The 23,963-nt window shown below is 44.7% G+C and overlaps 1 protein-coding gene and 1 long non-coding RNA gene across 4 annotated transcripts in view; one reads left to right on the plus strand and one right to left on the minus strand.

The window, feature by feature from the left end:
* TYK2 (tyrosine kinase 2) overlaps positions 1–20,570 on the plus strand; it is a 48,160-nt gene extending 27,590 nt beyond the window's left edge. For all 3 annotated transcript variants that reach the window (XM_028711858.2, XM_028711857.2, XM_028711856.2), the window contains exons 12-24: positions 541–717; positions 2,451–2,538; positions 2,943–3,070; positions 4,113–4,248; positions 6,242–6,393; positions 8,305–8,455; positions 9,844–9,941; positions 11,358–11,550; positions 12,840–12,958; positions 14,216–14,388; positions 15,073–15,190; positions 16,279–16,389; positions 16,479–20,570. In XM_028711858.2, the coding sequence (XP_028567691.2) occupies positions 541–717; positions 2,451–2,538; positions 2,943–3,070; positions 4,113–4,248; positions 6,242–6,393; positions 8,305–8,455; positions 9,844–9,941; positions 11,358–11,550; positions 12,840–12,958; positions 14,216–14,388; positions 15,073–15,190; positions 16,279–16,389; positions 16,479–16,613 (1,779 nt within the window). In that variant the 3' untranslated portion in view covers positions 16,614–20,570. The remainder of the gene's footprint in view (positions 1–540; positions 718–2,450; positions 2,539–2,942; positions 3,071–4,112; positions 4,249–6,241; positions 6,394–8,304; positions 8,456–9,843; positions 9,942–11,357; positions 11,551–12,839; positions 12,959–14,215; positions 14,389–15,072; positions 15,191–16,278; positions 16,390–16,478) is intronic.
* Positions 12,533–23,933, minus strand: LOC144326036 (uncharacterized). Its single transcript, XR_013391193.1, has 2 exons — positions 23,527–23,933; positions 12,533–14,677 (listed from the first exon to the last, which is right to left on the minus strand). It is a non-coding gene; the product is annotated as an uncharacterized LOC144326036 (long non-coding RNA).
* Positions 23,934–23,963: the final 30 nt, after the last annotated feature.

The raw sequence follows: 23,963 nt of genomic DNA on the forward strand, positions 1-23,963 counted from the left end.
TTTTCGTGCAAGAAACTTTAATCCCAAGTCTTCTGACCATGCAGTATGCTAATTTTGATGTAATGCTAAACTAAGGCTTAGGAACCTATTGGACAAGTTGCTTAGATGTTGCTTATGAGTCTAGTCTCATGGCTTCCAGTATAAATTTTATGCCTTCCAGGGGGTGGAAATTGACTTCACTGTGTGCCTAACAAGCATTGCTGGAAGACAGAAGTTAGTTTTACTGTTATATAACAGAGCTATGAATCCTGGCTTTAGTTCTAGTTGGAGTGAAAGATTCACAGGAAACCATGGTGGGTTATAGGTCTGGGACGAGGGTTGGTTGACTTTTTGTTGTTACTGTTATTGATATTATTTTTGCAGCTTTGTTTTTAGATCTTATAATGCGGAAATTGTTCAATTTGGTGTTTATGACTACTTTTGTTATGTTTGTAAATCTTTCCATGTTGTAAGCTGCCTTGAGCATGATCTTAACTATGGAAAGGTGGCATACAAATAAAATGATGATGATAACACATCCATGTCTTAAATCTCCTTCAGAGAGCTCACCTAGGACAAGGGACGTGCACCAACATTTATGATGGAGTGCTACATGTCTGCGGTGCAGCTAATGGTGATGACGAGTCGGAATACTACTCTGCTGAGCAGAACAACAACAATCGTGAGATGCATGTAGTACTCAAAGTGCTTGACCCTAGCCACAGGGACATTGTCCTGGTGAGTTGTTATTGGCAGCTGTCTATCTCAAGAGACAATGGAGTATGCCTCTGGGCAGGGGAGGAAATCAAACCGCTGCATTAGTAGCACCAGAGTTACCTCCCTAAGGTGCAATCCTGGGCGGTGGGGGGGGGGGATCCTGGGCTTCCCAGACAACAAGACTCCCCTTTCAACCTCACTGATGTGGTCTAAAGGAAAGCAGAGCAGTGCGTTTGGCACCAGCTTGTTTGCAGGAGTTCCCAGAAGGAGCCATACAAGGTCCCATCCAACTGTCTTAGGGACTCCACTCTGGATTTGAGTAGGGTTTAAAGTAAAGGTAAAGGGACTTCTGATTATTAGGTCCAGTCGTGACTGACTCTGGGGTTACAGTGCTCATCTCGCTATCTTGGCCGAGGGAGCTGGTGTACAGCTTCCGGGTCATGTGGCCAGCATGACTAAGCCGCTTCTGGCAAACCAGAGCAGCACACGGAAATGCCGTTTACCTTCCCGCCAGAGAGGTACCTATTTATCTGCTTTGATGTGCTTTCGAACTGCTAGGTTGGCAGGAACAGGGACTGAGCAACAGCAGCTCACCCTGTGGCAGGGATTCGAACCGCCAACCTTCTGATTGGCAAGTCCTAGGCTCTGTGGTTTAACCCACAGCGCCACCCACGTCCCATTGAGTAGGGTTTATTCCTTAGCATTTTCTTCTTCCAAAGATGTCCTGCAAGTCAGTAGAGTTTTCCTGCTCCTAGATGTGCTACCTTCCCAGGTTGACAAGCCCCATCTGTCATCTTTTTGACCATTAGATCCACATTGCTCTTATTTGCTCAATCCACCAGAGCCTGTCTTTGCATACAGGAGAAGTTCCTAACTCACTAAGGGTTTGAAACCCATAAGCTACTCTCACCTGGTTTAGCTGGCCAGTCAAAGCTGTTCCGAGGGTGTGGCTGCAGTCACATGCTTACAGCTTCTAGGAGCCACAGGTGAGAACTAAGTGTAGGGTGGGGACCAAAAGTGGACCAACTACTACAGAAAGAGCACAATGTGTCCCCCACCAGAGATACTACCCCTCCCCATACACCCCATATATCCCTTTCTAATAAGCAAATTGGAAAGAGACAGTGAGTAGGCATCTTAAAACTGTAGCAGGGGAGCCAATAGGCATCCTAGCTGTCTATCTACCTGTATGGAGTGGGAAGGGGAAGCTCTAGGGGGTTAATGGCAGGTTAATGGCAGGAGGGTTGGTGAGTGGAGCAAACGGGTTCATCTCCCAGTTTGTCTATATAGTCATTTGGATAATGAACTCTTAGGAGAAAACATGTTCTTGTCAAATGTGATGATCAATGCACTGGCAACTGGTTTTTATTTTACTTATTTTATTATTTAGTTACATTTCCCCCCTTTTGTTTCCAGAATTGCTACCTCCTTTTGTTAAAACAAATATAATAACAGCAGTATGATTACAAAAAAGTAAATGCAAGATACATTTTGAAACAGAACAGATCTCTAGCTAGCTTTATTTTTTTAGAAAAGGTTTGTTTGTGAAGTTTATTTATCTTGATGGCAAATGCAAATGGCAGATAAGAAACTAACTGCACGACACTGGAAAAGGTAGGAAGAGCTGCAGAATTGTTATTGGCTGGGAATCCAGTCAGTAGTTGCTGGAATCCTGGTCCTGTGCTAGGACTGAAGTGCCCCCATTACCTTGGATAACAACTCTCATGTGATGGCCTCCCTTCTGTCCTCTGCAGGCATTCTTTGAAACAGCAAGTCTGATGAGCCAGGTCTCCCACATCCACTTGGCTTTTGTGCACGGGGTTTGTGTAAGGGGCTTAGAGAGTGAGTATTAACTGCTTTCTGTTGCATGGCTTCTCCCTGTATAGCTCACTGATATGTAATTGTCTTGTGTCCTCAGCTGCCCTGCATGTTTTTATTCTTACGGTCCTGCAGTTTTTTATTATTTGAGAAATGCCGTGTGTTTCATTTTGTATTTGGGGAAACAGTGTCAGACTGTCACCCACTTATCCATGTTTAATCATGTCTTGACAGATTACTTTGGAAGACAGTTGCCTATGGTTCATCTTCCTTTTGTGGTTGTCTTAAATCTATGAGAGCAACCAAAATAGCCCTTTCCCATTTCCATTCATGTTCTTCAGCCAATATGTTACCCACTGCTGAGAAGCAGCAATACTAAACCTATACTGTTTTTGGATTATCACATTTCTTCCTTTTCCTGCTTTCAGATATAATGGTGGAAGAGTACATTGAGCATGGGCCCCTGGATGTCTTCTTGCGGAAAAACAAAGGGCGGATAACGGTGGGCTGGAAATTCACTGTTGCTGCACAGTTAGCAAGTGCCCTGAGTTACTTGGTAAGTCTCCTTAGAAGGGTTTGGAGCCAACCATCTGGAAGTGTCAGATCTTCACTATAGGTGTATACCACCTTATACCACGTCAATTGCCAGGGCTTACCCCTGACACTGGGACGCGGGTGGCGCTTTGGGTTAAACCATAGAGCCTAGGACTTGCCGATCAGAAGGTCGGCGGTTCGAATCCCCATGACGGGGTGAGCTACCGTTGCTCGGTCCTTGCTCCTGCCAACCTAGCAGTTCGAAAGCATGTCAAGGTGCAAGTAGATAAATAGGTACCGCTCCAGAGGGAAGGTAAACGGCGTTTCTGTGCGCTACTCTGGTTCGCCAGAAGCAGCTTAGTCATGCTGGCCACATGACCCGGAAGCTGTACGCCAGCTCCCTCGGTCAATAAAGCGAGATGAGCGCCGCAACCCCAGAGTCGGCCACGACTGGACCTAGTGGTCAGGGTGTTCCTTCCCTTACCTCCCAGAACTTCAGTTCTCTTGGGGAGAATAATAACCATGAATCTAAACCTACCTTGTAAACTATGACATTGGAAACCACCTTGCTTGGGAGAAGCAAGAGGGGCAGAACTGTACACTAGCGATTAGCTTAGAATCTCACAACCTGGTCGATAAGGATAACAGAACAGGAGATGGTTACCCACTGTCAAACCATTTGGGGCTTGTCAGTTTTTGGGATCCTGCTTTGAAGCAAGAATTCAGAGTTTCATGCTTTTTTGACCCCTTCTGAGTCTGTGATTCTCAGGCTTGAAGTGCCTGAATCAGCCAGAGGCAGCAGCACTTGCAGTTCAAGGTTACTTTCTCTGTTGTTTGGGCAGGGCAGGGGCATAGAGACATGGACAGTAGACCAGTTGCTTAAAAGAACTTATAAGGTTTGGCAAGGTGGCCCAGCTGACTACTGAACCAGTTAGCTTTCTGCTTTTTGCTTCGTGATCCCCTTGGGGAAACGGAGGCACAATGGATCAACGGCCGAGTTGCAAGTAGGCATGCTAAAGAGACAGGGCTTCTCACAGACTACCTTTCTGCATCTATTTAAACAGGAAGGCAAAAACCTGGTGCATGGCAGCGTATGTGCCAAGAACATCCTGTTGGCCAGGAAAGGTTTGGAAGATGGCTCGACACCCTTCATTAAGCTCAGTGACCCTGGAGTCAGCTTTGCTGTGCTCTCCCAAGAAGGTAGACCCTCCTCTTCAGAGGGCTTTTTCCCTTTTCACATTCGCTTTCACAGGAGGTGCATGGTTTTGGAGTTGAGCAGAGGGAATTAATTTGGACTCAGTGTCCCTGTTTGCATATCGCAGGAGGTAGGTCATGGTGTATAGTTTGCTGTGAGTGAGCATTGTGCCTGACACCATTCTCTGGCAGCAGCTCCGCGTCCCATCTCCAAAACCAGCTTCTTCAGAAGTAGGTGGGTGCAGGTGTGGGCGGGTGTCTGTTTAAAGAAAGGGAATGTCTGCCTGCCTGTGATCTGCTTCCAGTGTCGGGCAGCTGCACTTCCGAGTATTACACCACATCTCTAGCTAACCATTTACTCATTTCATTTATAAAACTTCAAAGTCACTGTATATTGTTCAGTGACACACAATAAGCCCACAACTTGCACACATTTCACTTGTGCTGATTCAGAATTACTCGTGCCATTTTTTTTAAAAAAAGTAAAAACAATAAAAAGTGGGTTCCGAGAAAATTGAATTTGGGAATCCCACCTTCCATTGAACCCAGTGGAATTTGACTATATACAATTTTGGCATTAGGCACAATCCCTGCAACACAACCCCTGTGCAAGTTGCAGGCTTACTGTGTTACTCAAACATGACGAAAAACAATATAGACAGCATAAAGGCCAGTGGCAGCATGATTCACTTATTTTTGCAGCATTGTTTCTAATATGTGAGGAATCTGCCCTCCATTTATTGGTCTATTCAACTTCTTCAGATTGATATTATCTGTGCTCCCTTTGAAGTGTCCTAAGTACCATATTGGCCTGAATATAAGCCTCACTTTCCCCCCAAATTCCAACTGTGAAAAGTTAAAGTGCAGCTTATATTCACGACTTTACAGTATGCAGCCAGGAGCCTGGGGCAAACAGTTCCAGGAGTGTGGCAAAGCTGCGCCCGGCTCATGTGTAGTCCCCATCCTCCCCGCAAGGCTGGGAAGGGAGAGAGCGAGGAAGGGGAAAAGCCGTCGGCAATGCAGTGCAGCTCCCCGTCCCAAGTATGCAGCTTATATTCGGGTATTTTTTCTCTTTTTTTTCTCCCCCCCCACCCCCAATTTTAAATGTGCAACTTATATTTGGGTGCGGCATATATTCGGGTCAATACGGTAATAGTCTGCAGAGCCCCCTTTAATAGGTAGAAAATGCATCCCAGAAAAATTCCAGGAAAGTTGTTTGCTTGGCTTTGTCAGAACTGAGAGTATGTAACTGAGTTGTGTCTTGTAGGAACCAAAACAAGCATCTAGTTAAGACTCTTAACTGGAAAAGAATAGCTCTGTACTGAAGGAGCAGATTCCTCTAAGGCAGAGGCTTCCTGCACTGGCCCAGACTTCCCCAGCCTTTGGTCCACAAGGGTTGCTGCACTACAACCCCTCTCTTCCCAGACCAATGGCTACGGATGATTGGGGAAAACTGTGCTTATCCCATACTTGTGAAAGTGTAGTTCACACTTTTCACCTCCATATCTGAGGAAAAATAATTCCATGAGTCAAGTGGCTATATGTACAGGCCTTCATGTGGATTGTTCACATTGTGCATTACATCCTATGGCAATCCACATGAACACTGCCTAGGTGAGTGTCTGAGTGACTTTTCTATCATACCTTCAGCAAAACTAGGGCTAGCATTAAATATGTCAAATATTGCCTGCTACAGTGGTACCTCGGTTTTCGAGCGTCTTGGAAGCAGAACGTTTCGGTTTTCAAACGCTGAAAACCTGGAAGTAATTGCTACCGTTTTTGAACGCGCCTCGGAAGTCAAATGGCTTCCGCTGCGTGCTTTTCAATTTTTCCAGTTGAATTTGCAGTCAGCCCTTTGCGCCTCAGTTTTCAAATGTTTTGGAAATTGAACGGTGTTCCGGAATGGATTACGTTTGAGAACCGAGGTACCACTATATTTGTATTTACTTATATGTTATCCATTGGGGGATTTCTAACTCTTGACTTTCCTCCTTGCAAGAGCGAGTTGACAGAATCCCATGGATTGCTCCGGAGTGTGTCAAAGACGTAAACAACCTCAGTACAGCAGCTGACAAGTGGAGCTTTGGTACCACACTGCTGGAGATATGCTTTGATGCGGATGTGCCACTGAAAGAACGTACCCCCTCTGAGGTAGCATCTGCCTCTGCTCTCTTTTTTGCTCTTTTAGGACCTTCTCTTTAGGACCTCTTTTTAAATATTCTTTATTGAATTTTTACATTGATTATTTGTATACATACTCCTTTCGTTCTTCAAAATACGTTATCTTATACACAAATGTAAACCAAAATAAATCAATACTTCTTTGCATGTGACTTCCCTCCACCTCATTGCGGCTCCTTACTTCTTCCTTATCTTTTTAACTGCCCCCCCCCCCCCAATTTCACTTCTCTTACATAATATATGTTATCTATCTGTTATTTAATTGGCAAAAAAATTAGTCGAAACACATCAAATATTGTTTGAGAACAATGTTTTTCCAAGTACCCTTTGAAACAGTAGGACCTACTCTATCTTGCCCGCAGGACTTGGAACAGGGTACCTGCAGAGACTAGCTAACCTATTCCAGAGCATCATCAAATTCTGGGATGTATCTACTGGGCAGGATCTGAGCTGTAACTCTTCCATAGGAATGTTGTGCCAGTTTGTTGTTGGGTTTGGCTTGCCTAGTTTACCATACTTTTCTGTCTATAAGACACCTCCATGTATAAGACATTGGGGGGGGCTCAAATTTAAGAAAATGGGGGGGGGGGGAGAGATGGGACAGAGTTTTCAGCTTTTTTGTGGAGGATTGCCCACAGTTGTTCAGATTTTGGGGGGTAGAATTGACCTGAGTCCTGCTGAACCGAATATCACTCACCCAACTGGCAGACGCTAACAAGCGCAAGTGACAAAAGCCAAATTGCCGAAGCGGCAGCCAATCTAAAGCAGCCCTTGCCACATCCGCTAATAACCCACCCATTTGACAAAGCAGCAGCCAATACAAAGCAGCCCTTGCAGCAGACACCATTCACCCACCCAATCGCTAGATCCTGCTCGCGGATGCAACCAATGGCCCTCACCCCTCAGCACTACCCATGTATAAGATGACCCCCACCCCATTTTTTGCTTTATTTTGGAGTAAATAACCCTTGTCTAATACATGGAAAAGTACAGTAACTTGGGGGGAGATCTTGATTTCTACACCCAAAAGCAAAGCATATTCTGTGAGCAAAGTGCACACACTGAATTATTTAGCCCATAGCTGAGCTGTGAGCTAAGAAGTTCCCCAGCTGTGAACTTGCCAAGTGGCTTGAGGCAAGCTCCTATTATTCCATCCTAATCAGCAATGGGGCGATAGTAATACCTTACAAGATTGCTGTGAGGATTAAAGTGCTTTACATACAAATAACACTCTTAATTGTGCAGTCCTGTGCATGTATGCTCAGAGATTAGTCCCATTTAATTTAATGGTACTCTCAAGTTAAGTGGTTATAGGATTGCATAAATGCTAAGTAATATTGGGTAGAGAAGTCTAAAATTGCTGAATTTACATTTTGTTTTGTGGTTGTAAATTTAGTTGGGAGTTGTGTGGCTTTTTATTATTATTTTCCATAACATGCTGGGGAGGGGGGTTGGTCAGGAACTAGAATAATGGAAAATTATGGAGGACTAGAAAATTGCTTAGAGCAATTTTCATGGCCATAGAAAGCAAGTTAATTGTTTTTCTTTTTCGTAGGAGAATATAGTGCCTATATTCTTGTCTATAGTTTTTGTTATCATTATTGTATTTATGTGTGGGTTTTTTGCTTTGTATTTTTTCTGGTTTGGTATTATATGTTCGTTTTATTTATTGTTTATTTGTATGACACGTAAGTGTAAATAAAGTATTGGAAAAAAGCAAACAAGTTAATGGAACGCAGCTATGCTCTTTTGAGCCTTAGGTTCACATGTCCCAATTTAGACGTATCTGTATGACCCAGAAATGCAAGCATTTTCAACTTGTAAGCCTGGTGTTGCTTTGCAACAGACTCCTTTAATTCATAAATGTGCTCCTTTTTGCAGAAAGAGCGTTTTTATGAGAAGAAACATCGCCTTCCAGAACCATCTTTCAAAGAACTTGCTACCTTAATCAGCCAGTGCCTGAACTATTCTCCTGGGGAACGGCCTTCCTTTCGGACCATCTTACGAGACCTTACACAACTGCAGCCACATAGTAAGGATTCCAGAGGGCTCTAGGATGCTGAAAGAGCAGCTCTCAGACATCTGATATAGTGTGTCCTTGCCCCACCCTGGGAGTCTCACAGTGCCATAGAAGGGGTTGTCTGCAAACTGGGCCAGTTAATGTGTGAGAAGAACAAACAATCCCTTTGTTTGTGGCCTCATCACAGTTGATTCAATTGGAGTACCAGTGAAGACTGGGACTGTGCTAATTAAAGTGTAAAACTTTATTAACACAAACTACAGAATAAAATGGGACGCGGGTGGCACTGTGGGTAAAAGCCTCGGCGCCTAGGGCTTGCCGATCGAAAGGTCGGCGGTTCGAATCCCCGCGGCGGGGTGCGCTCCCGTTGCTCGGTCCCAGCGCCTGCCAACCTAGCAGTTCGAAAGCACCCCCGGGTGCAAGTAGATAAATAGGGTCCGCTTACTAGCGGGAAGGTAAACGGCGTTCCGTGTGCTGTGCTGGCTCACCAGATGCAGCTTGTCACGCTGGCCACGTGACCCGGAAGTGTCTCCGGACAGCGCTGGCCCCCGGCCTCTTGAGTGAGATGGGCGCACAACCCTAGAGTCTGGCAAGACTGGCCCGTACGGGCAGGGGTACCTTTACCTTTACAGAATAAAATACTGAATTTGGAGCAAGATGTAAAACTCAAGAAAAGAAAATGTAAAAGTTAAATGGAGTGCAAAATCATGGTGACTGCACCATACAAGTATGGTGTAAGTCAGCATGAGGAAACCTACAATGGTCTCTTCTCATGCAAAGGCACACCATGGCTCTATGGGCATAGCAGTCAACTTTTCCCTTTTCTTGCGAGGAATCCTATTTGGAATAAGGGAATTTCCCTTAAAAAAGGGAAACGTTGACAGCTATGTCTATGGGTTACAGGACAGCAGACTGCAGACATTTTGCTCCTCCCAAGTCAATTTTGGTGCTATTCTGAGCTATTGCTTCGCATTGTGTGTTATCCAAACCTGGGCTCGTAGTTTAGTTCTCTCCAGACTAACCATGAGCTGTAAGTAACCCATGTTTGTCCTACAGTTTATGACTCATGGTCTGGATGACGCATTAAGCTAAACTATGGCTTGGCTCAGCACAGCAGCAGAGAGACAGGCGGAGCAAAGTGGCTATAATCTCTCTGGTTGCCCATAGGTACAAGCCTTGGCTTGGTTTGGCTTGGCTTGGCTTATTATAATGTGTGAACCAGGGCAAAGATAACCTAGGAAGTTGATGGTGTGCTTAAATGGGGAACAAAAAAATTAAGACAGAACCAAAATCTAGCTCTGCTCAAATATATCTAAGACGATCCAGTGCATTTGTTTCCTTCCACTGGTCAGTGTACATCTTGCCTGGTGTTTTTCAGCTTCTTCCTCTTATTTTTTCAGACCTCCTTGACATCAGCTCTGTGTATACTGAATTCCCTGTACCTGACCCTACTGTCTTTCAGAAGCGCTATCTGAAGAAGATTCGAGATTTGGGTGAGGTAATTCACCTTTGTTAGTGAAGCATCATCACTAATTTCTTTACTTCAGTTCTCACCAAGTAAGAGCTGAAACACATAAACAAAGCCCTTTGTGATCTCTCTGTTCCTGGCTGTACCATTTCCAACAGCAAGTGGTGGATCTTCTCCAGCCTTCAAGAAATAGATCTTTGCCAACAAAACTAGTCATCAGGGAAAAGTTAACACAAAGCCTCCTCTCTGACATAGGATTGTATGTGAGACCTCTGGTTATAGAGCAGTATATAAATTCAATAAATAATAATAATACGATGCATGTATTTTTGTAAACTAAGAAATCTTTAATAAATATATATTTTAAATAAATGAACTATCTGTTTCAGTTGTAGAAAAATATCTCAAGGCAAAAAATGTTGATTCCCAACACACTTTGAGATAACCTTTTCACAAGGAAAATGTAGAATTCAGTAGACTCACAAATTGTGTGGCTGTTACTTTCTGGGGGATTACACATTAAACCAAATTGCATATAGTTAAAACAACCAGCTTCTGGATTGCTGGCACGGGGGTGACTCCAGAAGCCATTCTTGTTACGTAGTGGGATCCTTAGGAAATATTGCAAGGTTCAGATTGGTTTCTGAAATTCAGTACCGTATTGGCCTGAATATAAGCTGCACCCAAATATAAGCCAAACCTTTAAAATTAAAGGGAAATTTAAGCCGCATTTCAACTTTTCATGGCTGGAATTTGGAAAAAAGGTGTGGCTTATATTCGGGGCCATACGGTATTTGTGTTATGTCAGCATAGAGATGGGAAGGCCTTGGAAAAAAACCAGAAAAATTGGGGGGGGGGCAACTAGGTTTTTTTCTGGCTTTTTTCCAAAGCCTTTTTTGTTGTTGTTTGGGGAAAAAATGGGGGGGAACCTGCTCCCCCCCCCCAAATTTTTCCATCCCCCCCCCCCCAGGCCTTCCCATCTCCCTGTCAGCAGAGCTTGATAGGAATACTGGGCAAAGGTGGATCTTGTTGTCAGATTAATCCCTTCACTGGTTTGTGGCAAGATACTGTTCTACCTGAGAGTGTTATTAGTCAACCTTCTGGAAAAAGTTACAGATAGGTAGCCGTGTTGGTCTGCCATAGTCAAAACAAAAAAAATTCCTTCCAGTAGCACCTTAAAGACCAACTAAGTTAGTTCTTGGTATGAGCTTTCGTGTGCATGCACACGTCTTCAGATACAGATGCACACGAAAGCTCATACCAAGAACTAACTTAGTTGGTCTTTAAGGTGCTACTGGAAGGAATTTTTTTTGTTTTGACTTCTGGAAAAAGTGATGTATGCCAGCCAGGTGCAGTGAAGGCTCTAACAGGATAGCAGCTAGAATGATTTGCCTTTTGAAATATCTCATTCTTGGCTTGTTTGTTTTCCCCCTCTTTTTCTACTAGGGTCACTTTGGCAAAGTGAGCTTATACTGCTATGATCCCACCAATGATGGTACTGGTGAGATGGTAGCTGTGAAGTCATTGAAATCAGGCTGCAGCCAGCAGCTGCTGACGAGCTGGAAGAAAGAAATTGACATCTTGAAGACCCTCTACCATGAGAACATTGTTAAATACAAGGGCTGCTGCAGTGAGCAGGGTATGGCATCTACTGAGTTGGCACCTCGAGGGCTGGATGTCAGTTGACAGGAGTGCCTTGTGGGCAGGGGAAGAGAGGCAGGAGATGACAAACGGGATCATGCTTTCATCTGCCACATTCCTTTCTCACAGTTACCCTGAGAACTTCCATACGTACATAGGAAGCTGCCTTATACTCAATCAGGTCCATCTAGCTCATTGTTACCTACACTGACTGGCAGTAGCTCTCCATGGTTTCAGGCAGGAATCTCTACAAGCCCTACCTGGAGAAGCCAGGGAGTGAACCTGGGACCTTTTGCATGCAGAGCAGATGCTCTATGGCTGAAGTATGGCCCTTCAGGCATAGAGCATAGATCTAAATTGAAACATAAATTAGCTTCACTTTGAACCCCCCTCCCACAGTCATCAGTATTCTAACACTTGATATTGATCCATTGATAGCATAAGAGGAAAAATGACTATTACTCAAACTTTGCTGCGAGAAGCCAAGTTACAGGGAACCAGGCAGAAGGCCTTCTCGGTAGTGGCGCCCGCCCTGTGGAACGCCCTCCCACCAGATGTCAAAGAGAACAACAACTACCAGACTTTTAGAAGACATCTGAAGGCAGCCCTGTTTAGGGAAGCTTTTAATGTTTAATAGACTATTGTATTTTAATATTCTGTTGGAAGCCGCCCAGAGTGGCTGGGGAAACCCAGCCAGATGGGCAGAGTGTAAATAATAAATTATTATTATTATTATTATTATTATTATTAATTGAACCACAACCACAAGGGCTCCTGATTAGGCATTTGTCTGTGTGATGTCGAATGTTATTCATTAACCCTGTTCTTTCCTGTTTCCTCTTTGTTATTGTTTAAACTTTAAACCAGTTCATGGACCAAGAATTTAGCATTGTCCACTAATAATGAACCGTATGTTACTGATATTCCTGCAAATTTATTATGCTAGTTTTGTGATAAACAAATGACGTGAGAAGCCTTGGTCTATTTAGTTGTATCATTTATTATTCTTACGATCTCTGTTTATCCAACTTATTTGTTTATCCAACTTATCCAACTTGTTTATCCAACTTTGTTTATCCAACTTATAAACTTATTTTTTTAAAAAAAAATCCCAGTCCAACCATGGTTACACACTGCGGCCTTGAATTGGTCTCCACCTGCTGTTTTCCTTCCCTATATGTGATACCTTCCATGCCAGGACTTCTATAGATAATGAAATGCGGGAAGGTAAAAACACTTCCTTTTGGAGTAATATCATTGTTGGATTTTTTTTCTCCCCAACTCTAGGGGAAAAGGTTGTGCAGCTTATCATGGAGTATGTGCCTTTGGGGAGCCTGAGAGATTATCTCCCCAAGCACAATGTCAGCCTGGCCCACATTCTCCTCTTCGCCCAGCAGATTTGTGAGGTAAAGTCTATCAGTTTGGGGTGTTAAAGTTAATGTAGGTGCCGGTGCAGTGAATATTCCTTTGTTTTGGGATTATTGGTCGAGTTCTAGAAGAGGCATGGACTCCTGTGGTTGAAATAGGCTACGGGGTTTGTTTAAATGGCTGCTCCTTGGCTCTGGGAAGAGAAATGTGTACAGTTATGATTGTCTTGCCTCAAAAAGGATATGACAGAGCTGGGAAAAGTTTGGGGGGGAGGAATGGGAACCAAAATGCTTAAGGGTGTGGAACAACTCCCTTATGAGGAAAGGTTACAATATTTGGGGCTTTTCGGTTTAGAGAAAATGTGGGTAAGAGCTAACATGATATAAATGTATAAAATTATGAACGGTGCAGAGAGAGTGGATAGAGAGAAGGGACCTCTAATGAAAATGAACGCTGGGAGATTCAAGGCAGGCAAAAGAAAGTACAGTCGTACCTTGGTTCTCGAACGCCCTGCGTCCATTTCCGGACGCTGCAAACCCGGAAGTGAGTGTTCCGGTTTGCAAACGTTCTTTGGAACCCGAACATCTGACGTGGCTTCCGATTGAGTGCAGGAAGCTCCTGCAGCCAATCAGAAGCTGCGCCTTGGTTTTCGAACGTTTTCGGAAGTCGAAGATATGACTGTACTACTTCACACACCACATAGTTAAACTATGGAATTTGCTGCCATAATGATGGCTTCCAAGCTGGATGGCTTTGAAAGAAGATAGACGAATTCATGGGGGACAACTACCTACAGTGGTACCTCGGGTTAAGTACTTAATTCGTTCCGGAGGTGCGTTCTTAACCTGAAACTGTTCTTAACCTGAAGCAGCACTTTAGCTAATGGGGCCTCCTCCTGCTGCTGTGCCGCCGAAGCACGATTTCTGTTCTCATCCTGAAGCAAAGTTCTTAACCTGAAGCACAATTTCTGGGTTAGCGGAGTCTGTAACCTGAAGCATATATAACCTGAGGTATCACTGTACTGACTCTGAAAGAGATGTTTTTCCTCCACTGACAGAGGCAGAGATGCTTCTGAACACCAAGCAAAAGGGTCTGTGCTGCTTGTAGGCTTTCCATAAGCATCTGGTTGGCCACTGTGAGAACAGCATGCTGGACCAGATGGCCACTCACCTGGTCTAGCAGGCACATAGGCTAAAATTCAAAATCCGGGCCTCTGATTCAGAGTCTAGTCCTGGGTGTTTGTCCTCCTTGCTTGCAAAGCTGGTGGGGAATAACACCATATTTGCTCTTTGCAGGGAATGGCTTATTTGCACTCGTTACGCTACATCCACAGAGACCTGGCAGCCAGAAATGTGCTCTTGGAGAATGAGAATGTAGTGAAGATTGGAGACTTTGGTCTTGCCAAAGCCATCCCTGAAGGACATGACTATTACCGTGTCTGTGAAGATGGAGACAGCCCTGTTTTTTGGTAAGAAAGCGTTCATAAAATGTCATGGCTCTCAGACATTACAGGGGTTTTGACTGCATTGTAACTCAAGATCAAGTCCTGAGGTGGGGCAAGATGTTATTCTGAATACTCCCATGAACACCCCAAGCTCTTGAACGGCAGTCTCTAAGAGAATTTGCTGTCTTTTTTCTTTACCCTTTCTTCTGATTAATGTTGCAATATGTTTAGCTTTCCGTGAAATGGTTGACACTGGAGGAAATGGCAGCACTTGTGTGCTTCTTCAACTTCTATGGGAACACCAAAAGCATATCTGCAAAATAAGGGAAGAATGGAGATAAGTGAATGTCAAAAGTACATGCCCTCTTTGTGAGCTTTTAGAGGTATATGTCTGGCTGCTGCTGGAGACTGAGAAATGGAATATATGACCTGATTCAGCAAGGTGGCTCATGATACCTGCCTAGCTAGCTAGCTGGAAGCCATATCTAAATAGAACTTGCATGTTCAAGAGGTAATACTATCCACTGGGGATAAAAATATAATCTTCATTCCCTTGTTGTGAGTTTTTCTAAAAGTATTGAACATGTTCCTTTTGGAAGATGGGTCGCTGGACTAGATGAACCTTTATTTGATACAGCAATGCAGTTTTACATTTTTAAAAAATTGCTGTTCATTGGCTCTGTTTTCTTGTTTTTCCTTGTGCTGTAGGTATGCTGTGGAGTGCCTGAAGGACTGTAAATTCTACTGTGCTTCTGATGTTTGGTCCTTTGGAGTTACTTTATATGAACTCTTAACACACTGTGATTCTAGTCAAAGCCCCCCAGCGGTGAGTCTGATTGCTGGGCATACAAGGGAGGTGAAAACATTTGCTTAGCAGTGCTTAAGTCTTAAGTCTACAAATATCTAATGTGTGTTGGAACACATTTAGATCACTGTACTTCAGGAGACTGACTATGCAGACTATGCAGTGCAGTAAATCCAGGGTGCTTTGACCCACCTTGGCCCCGTGGCTAACTGCAGTTGGCACAGAGCCTGCGTACAGCAATGTTCTGACAATCCTTGCCTTACCTTAGTTTGCTTCCTGATTGGACCTTACTGTGGGTGTCTGTTATAGACCCCTGTAGGGATGGCAGATGCAGGGTGCGGGGCACCCTGCCACAGCGTGTCTAGCCGCCATGACCTATCTTTCACCTTTTGTCTCCTTTGCAATGTGCCGTGCACTGTCCTTGACCTTTGCCTCCTCTGCAAAAGGGTTGCTCATTTCCCCCTCTGTTGGGGACATGACGTGGTGGAACAGGTTGCGCAAATAACAGGGCGACACCCAGAGAGCACATGACTAGAGAAGTTAAAGGGCAAAGTCCTGAATGTGTCTGGTGGATTTTGCATATGCTTGCTAATAAACAGAGCTCTGCGAAGCTCGCCAGTGTGTGGTACACAGCCCACCTGCACCAGCAACTCCTGTCTCACCTCCATTCCTTCAGACCCGTTCCCTGGACCCAACTGGTGGCATTGGCGGTGAGGGCTGGGTTGGCACAGTGGGTTTTGTTCATCCTCCACACCCCAGCCCCAGGCACTGATGGAGGATGCTATGTTGCCTTCTTCCTTGGAGATTTTTAAGCAGAGGTTGGATGGCCATTTGTCATGGATGCTTTAGTTTAGATTCTTGCATTGCAGGGGGTTTGTTCTAGATGACCCTGTGGGTCCCTTCCAACTCTACAATTCTGTGATTCTAGATGACCACAGTGGTCATCAAAAATCATAGATCATGGGAGAGAGTCTCATGCTCTTATCAAGCAGCTGGCTGGTCCACCCATTGGTAGAGCTGACCATGTGTGGTATGTGTATGTATCTCAATGGCATCTCGCTGTCTCTTTCTCAAAGTGCTCAATAACATATTTCTCCCTGTTGTCTTAGAAATTCATTGAGATGATTGGAGCAACTCAGGGACAAATGACAGTGCTGAGGCTTATAGAGCTACTGGATAGAGGGAAAAGGCTGCCCAGCCCAAAGGACTGTCCTTGTGAGGTGAGTCTGGTTCTCCCTTTCTTTCTTCTCTTGCTGTTTTTTCTCTTTTTATTCTGTGTGCTGTTCTAAACCTTTGCCATTTTCTACAGATTTACCGTCTAATGAAAAACTGTTGGGAATCGGAAGCTTCATTCCGCCCGGCCTTCACAAACCTTGTGCCTATCCTCAAAGCCTTCCATGAAAAGTACAGGGCCCAAGCCCCCTCCGTTTTCAGCGTGTGTTGAGCAGGATGCAGAGATTCTCGGCCAAAGACCACACTCTTCTCTGCACTCGGTGTCTCAGTTCTGTCTTTTTTGTGCCTGGAAAGCCGCAGTGCCATGGAAGCTGCTTCAGACTACTGGCACACCTTGAAACTCTGACTTCTGCTGTTTTGGTATCCAGAACCAGCGCAGAACATTTCTGCCTTTTGATCTCGCCAAATGTGATGTAATGAATGTGAAGTTTCTCTGCCCTGAACAAAGGCAGAGGCTATTTATGAAGCAGTGTAAATTGCTGTACCCAGCCTGTGCCTGGAAAGCCACGATACCTGGTCCGAGTGTGTGAGGTCACAGGTGCAGGAAAGTGAGTGAATCAGTTGACTTCCTCATAGTCTTTTTGACAGACTGCTGGGCCTGTTGGTCTGGTACAGAGAGAGAATGGGAAGGAGGCCTAAGCTATTCAAGCGCAGCACTCCTGCTTGCTATAGAAAATAACCGTCTTGGACCAATATGTTAAGTGCTGCACTTGCTTATGGAACAGAGGCGAGGTATCTGGCCCTTTCATGTTCCTTGCAAAAACTTTTGAAGGAAATGTGCTTTTTCTGAGACTTGCCTTTGGCCTTTCTTTTCAAAGTAAATGCTTTGGACTCCCAAAGATATATAAACTACCCTTCCCCTCCTTCACCTGATTTCTAGGTGTTTCAGAACTGCAGGAGCTTTTAGATACCACCTCCACCCCTCTTCCTATAATATATTTGTATTTTCAATTTGGAGAAGGCCCTCTACCCTTTATAAGTCCAATGTGGAGCCAGATATGGTCTCAGCTGATTGGATACTGGAGAAGTGAATGTCTTTATCATACATAAGTCATTGTATTTGCGTATATAAAGGATTGCTCCCAAAGAGCTATCCTTACTTGCTCCCAAATAAAGAAAAGGTTGTTGTCCAGAAATATGGCTCCCCGCCCCCAGTGAGAACTTAACTAATGCAGTAGGCTCCTCACTTGTTCTTTGAACTTCCTCAGAGGCTACCATCCAGGATATAAACAAGCCTGACTTTTCTGTTGTACCAAGACGCATTCTCCTTATTATTGTTGGTTTAGAACCAACTACAACCCTCTTCACGCACACCCATCCACTGATGTTGTCAGTCAGAAAACGTGAATTTGAAGTGGGAGGGGGCAGAAAGAAAGCTTCAGGCCTTAAATTGTATGGAAATTGAAGAAGAGAAATGTGTTTTGGCCACTAACTTGGTTGCTGCTGCCCAAAAAAACATGCTTATGTAGCAACGTCGCTGTGGTCTCTGCTAGCAAGCCCACATTCTTAGTCTATCATAGAATCGTAGAGTTGGAAGAGGCCATGAGAGTCATCTAGTCCAAGCCCCCATAATGCATGAATCCTTTGCCCAATGTGGGACTTGAACTCACAACCCTGAGATTACAAGTCTCATTCTTTATGGACTGAGCTATGATGAAAACTAGCTGCCACCTACACATGAGAGCGTAGCTTTCTGACATTTCTCTAGCTTGAGGCCCAAATTTCTGTTGTTGGCATCCATCTGACTTGAGAGATAATGGAGTGCACCTCTGGAGGTGAAGTCAAGTGTGTCAAGCACCCAAGTGACCTCCCTGGGATGCAAGCCTGGACAGTGTGTATGGAGGTCCTGTGCTACCCAGATGACAAGGCCCTTTCTCAGCCTCACTGATGTGATCCAAAAGAAAGCAGAGCAATATGATTGGCCCCAGCTTGGCTGCAGGAGTTGCTGGAAGGAGGCTTACAGGGTGCCATCCAAACATCTTAGGGACTCCACTCTGGATTTGTGTAGGGTTTACTCTTTAGCCTTCTTCCGAAGATATCCCACAAGGCAGCAGAGGTTTAGGATCAGTCCTCCTCCTAGATGGGCTACCTTCCTAGGTTGGTGAGCCCCACCTGCCCCCTCATTTCCCTCTACAGCACATACAGAAACTGCTTTCTTGACACATGGGCCCATTTTTGGTCTTGTCCACTCAATCCGCTGTAGCCTGTCTTCACATGCAGGGGAAGTCCCTAACTCATCAGGGGTTGAGACCCATCAGTTACCCTCACCTGGTTTAGCCAGCCAGTTAAAGCCATTTCCTGGGGTGTGGCAACTGTTGCATGCTGCAGGTCCTAGGACAGCGGTTCTCAACCTGTGGGTCCCCAGATGTTGTTGGACTACAAGTCCCATCATCCCTGAGCTCTGGCCTTGCTAGCTAGGGGTGATGGGAGTTGTAGTTCAACAACATGGGAGTTGTAGTTCAACAACATCTGGGGACCCACAGGTTGAGAAAGGCTATCCTAGGAGTTGAGTACAGGCTGAACAAACTACCCCAGAAGGAGCATGAGGTGTCTCCCACCAGAGGTGGTACCCCTACCCTAACATGCCGCACATGCCAGAATACTTCAGAGACTGCAACTGGGGCACAGTTGGGGGGGGGGGGTAGGTATAGGTAGGACTGGTCAAATGTTCTTATCATTGTCTCCTAGAAGGAATGTAAGAAACATTTAATTTCTGTTGTCTCTCACTCCTGGCAGACCTGAGTCAATCTCTAAAGAATTGTGAAACTAATTCTTGATGGCCAAGGGAAGTAAGGCCTGCTGAACTCAAAAGAGTTATTTAAAAACAAATGTGTATAGGATCACAGCCTTATTTTTTTTTTTTTTTAATGGTATCCCTCCATATCCTTGAAAGTGTTTGTAGCATGAAGAGGTGGCGGTTATCCATTTGACTGTGATGTTACAAAGCTTGTAAAATGTAGGTTGAATGAGGTAACAGGTGGATTTGTAGCTGGTTGACTGACCGAACCCAAAGAGTACTCATTCATGGTTCCTCAACATCCTCAGAAAAAGTGACCAGTGGGGTGCCGCAGGGTGCTGTCCTGGGCCTATTGTTGTTCAACATCTTTACAAATGACTTGGATTAAGGAATTGAGGGGATGCTCATCAAATTTGCAGATGACACCAAACTGAGAGGGGTAGCTAATGCCGCAGAAGCCAGAATCAGAATTCAAAACAACCTTAACAGATTGGAGAACTGGGCCCAAGCTAACAAAATGAATTTCAATTGGAACAAATGTAAGGTTCTACACTTACGCAGGAACAACCAAATGCACAAATATAAGATGGAGGAGACCTGGCTTGTTAGCAGTACATGTGAAAAGTATCTAGGGATCTTAGCGGACTGCAAGCTTAACATGAGTCAACAGTGTGATGTAGCAGCAAAAAAACCAAGCCTTATGAAGAGTGGTTGAAGGAACTGGATATGTTTAGCCTGGAAAAGAGGAGACAGAGAGGAGATTTGGTAGCCAGTCTCCCTCAAGAGGTTATGGACTCCCCTTCCTTGGAGGCTTTTAAGCAAAGGTTGGATGACCATCTGTCATGGATGCTTTAGGTGAGATTCCTGCATTGCAGGGGGTTGGACTAGATGACCCTTGGGGCACCTTCCAATTCTGTTATTCTTTATTACTCCTCAAGTGTATGGGACTACTTGATAGAAAAGGCAGAGACATTTGGTGTTAAACTCTATTTTTTATTTTATAATTGCATACAAAACTCTATAAACTTAAATGGTTGTTTTTCAAAACTTGTCTTCTGTCCCCCGGTACATGTTATTTGTGGCAGCCCACCCACCTGTTTTGGCTCGCAAATTGTCTTTGGGCTACAATGCTAAGCTGGAAAACTTTGCATCTGAAACTGCACTTGATTTGAGGCAAGGACTTCTCCCTCCACAGAAGCCTGGGCAGGTTTTAACTCCCCTCTCCTCCCCACTTTTTATGCATCCAAAACGGGTGTGGGTGTTGGTGTGTGCGTAGAAGGAGAGAGATTGAGAGCTCTCTACTGGAAACCCTGCTCTAATGTGAATGTATTCTGTACTACTCTAGCAGCAGCTAGAATCACCAACCACATGTAACAAGATCCTGGTGATGTCCTTTAAATTTTATTCAAATAAACACCATGTAACTTTTAATGGCTCAGTGGAGTCTTGATTACTGTAGGCTGCTTTTATGAAAATTACCATTACTAGAAAACGGCAATCCTAGAGTATATTCAAAGTGTGGTGTCGAAACCACACATTTCAACAGGTTGTGCTCATTGTTTACTGCACAGTCCATTAATAATAAACAGTCTTGTGGCACCTTAAAAACTAGCAGTTTTATTGTGCATAAATTCTCAAGGACTAGACTCCACTTCACTAAATGAAGTAGATTCTAGTCTACAAAATCTTATGCCATGATAAATCCATTAGTTTTTACAGTGCCACAATACTCCTTTTGTTTATGTACCCTTGACAACTGTCTTAGCCTCCCTAAGAAGCCTAGTACAGTGGTACCTCGGGTTACAGACGCTTCAGGTTACAGATGCTTCGGGTTACAAACTCCGCTAACCAGAAAGTGGTTGCTCCAGGTTAAGAACTTCCCCCCAGGATAAGAACGGAAATCGCGCAGCAGCAGGCCCTATTAGTGAAAGCGCGCCTCAGGTTAAGAACTGTTTCAGGTTAAGAAAGGACCTCTGGGACGAATTAAGTTCTTAACCCAAGGTACCACTGTATTTACTTTTGGAACTGCTGCCCTTGATCTTTGCATACTGAAAGATGCCATTAACATGGAATGCCGATTCCACAGCTTCCTTGTGTAACTTTTGAAAAATATATACATAAAGAGTTTTCAGACAGACTGGGTAAATCTGCATTCTACAATGATGCTCAAGTTTATTATTCTTGCAAGATTTAGGAGCTAACTTTAATGTGAAGGGAGAGGAGGAAACATTGTCTCAGTTCTCTTCCTGTTTCTGGCTAAAAATGAGGGGGAAGGAAATACTGAGTGGCAGTGAAGAAAATAAAGAACAGTAAAGGGCACGGAAGAAGAAGATAAAGAGGAGACATGTGAAAAGGAATGCTAGGATCAGAAAGGTACAGGAATGTCAGTGAAAAACCTTGATCGGGGAGGAAAGCTGAGAAATTGTGATCAGTGTGTTGGAGGAAGAAAGGTCAAGCACTAAAGTAGTTCAGGAACAAAAGGCAAATGAGCAAAGGCTGAATTTTTAAGCAGTTGCTTTCTTAGGTCTATCTGTTTCTCTTGAGCAATTCCTCTTGGAAGCCTTCAAACTCCTAATTTGCTTCTTATAAAAGTAAATGGTGCTGGATAAAGAAAGGAATAACAGAAGGCTTCATCCCCAAAGAAATCAGGGTGGCAGCAGGAAGGATGACACTTTAAATCAGAAACATTGCATGACACTTTTAAAGACAAAAGCCATCCTGCCAGTTACAGAGCCATCCTCCTGGTAGGAGTTTACCTTAACAGTGTGAAAAGTGTTGAGAATGGCATAAACCAAGCAACTCTCAAGTGTGAATGGGGTGAGGAAGAGTAAGCAGGTGGCCCGATCCTATGCATATTAGAAAACCTAAGAGGAGAAACCTGCCTCCCACCCTATTTTTCAGCAACCCAAGTGCCAGTCACCAGGCCCACTTGCTGCGTCTGCTGATGGCTGCTGCTGGTCATGATGAAAAGGTTCAGGGGCAGTAAGCTGGTGAGCTTTGGTCTGATCCAGCTGGCCTCATGTTCTTAATGTCCCAATAGCAACTTGATTTTGTCACTTTGCTTTAGCACATCATCATCATATTTTTTTATTTGTATCCCACCATCCCCTGGGCTCAGAGCGGCTAACATCATGTTATTAACGCAATATACATAAAAACAAGCAATAAATTGATTAAAATGCATCCCAAAATTAATCCAAATAAAGCCTTTCCAGGTATCCCCTTTGCTAACAGACAGGCAGGTCCTGTAAGGTACACCTGTATTTCCAATCTAACACTAGAACTCAAAAACACCCACAACATGTTAGAAGATTCAGGACAGCTTAAAGAAAGTACCTTTTCATGCAGTGCATAGTGAAAACCATGGAACTCACTCCCAGTGATGGCCACCAACCTGGATGGCTTTAAAGGAGGACTAGAGCAGAGGGCTACGGATGGCTACTAGCCATGATGACTGTGCTCTACCTCCATAGCTGGAAGTAGCAATGCCACAGAATACCAGCTGCTGGAAACCACAGAAGAGAAGGGTTGCTCTTGAGTTTGCATTCTGCTCCCTGATTTCCCACAAGAGGCATCTGGCTAGTCACCGTGAGACCAGGGTGCCTGATCCACGAGGATATTATTATGTTCTTAAATGTTAGCAGTGGTATCTACATTTAGAAATCTTGCACCTTAACCATGGGTATTGGCAGTGCCGGGTTTAAAGGTAAAGGTAAAGGGACCCCTGACCATTAGGTCCAGTCATGACCGACTCTGGGGTTGCGGCGCTCATCTCGCTTTATTGGCCGAGGGAGCCGGCGTACAGCTTCCGGGTCATGGGGCCAACATGACTAAGCCGCTTCTGGCAAACCAGAGCAGTGCACGGAAACGCCGTTTACCTTCCCGCCAGAGCGGTACCTATTTATCTACTTGCACTTTGACGTGCTTTCGAATTGCTAGGTTGGCAGGAGCTGGGACCGAACAACAGGAGCTCACCCCGTCATGGGGATTCGAACCGCCAACCTTCTGATCAGCAAGTCCTAGGCTCTGTGGTTTAACCCACAGCGCCACCCTTGTCCCTTAGTGCCGGGTTTACGTATAAGCTAAACAAGCTATAGCTTTGGCCCCACTCTCTTGGGGGGCCCAAAAAAATTTTAAAGGAAAAAAAATGGATGTACATTTCCAAAATATGATAAAGAACAAACCCTACATACAGAAACAGTGTTTCACTGTTTAATTGTATTTCAGTTCAACAATTAATTTGATAAAATACATATTTTGTTATGTGCAAATGGCTTTAGATACCTATTAGGTCCATAAATTACCATATAACATACTGTATATTCAACAAAAAAACCAGCGACAATTTGTGACAAAGGACAGTTGGACATACAAAGGGCCTCATTACCTTCAGTAGATTAGGGCCTCATTAAAACCTAAATCCGGCCCTGGGTATTGCTGCATTCTGCAACAATAACGCGTGAAATACATCATATATATAGGAAAAAGCCAACAGCTGGCAGTAGGCTGGGGGCGACTCAGGCTGCAGCCGAGGCTGCGCGCGCGGTTCTCCCTCTCCGGAGCCCTACCGGGGTACCAGCCCGCGCGCTCGCTTCACTTTCTTCGGCTCCGGCCGGGCTTTCGCACCGCGGCCTCGGGTCAAACTCCTCCCTCGAGCGCGCGGGACGAGCTACCGGAAGAAGAAGAGGAGCCAGCAGCCGCCTCCCGCGCGGACCGCGAAGGGTTAACCACTCCTTCCCCGCCCACGGCCCGGCCCGATCTCATTGGCGCGCCCGACCAACGACTGCCCGGGAGGCGGGCCGAGTTCTTACCCAGGCCAATGGG

Source organism: Podarcis muralis, chromosome 17 (genome assembly GCF_964188315.1).
Source record: "Podarcis muralis chromosome 17, rPodMur119.hap1.1, whole genome shotgun sequence".
Classification (NCBI taxonomy): domain Eukaryota; kingdom Metazoa; phylum Chordata; class Lepidosauria; order Squamata; family Lacertidae; genus Podarcis; species Podarcis muralis.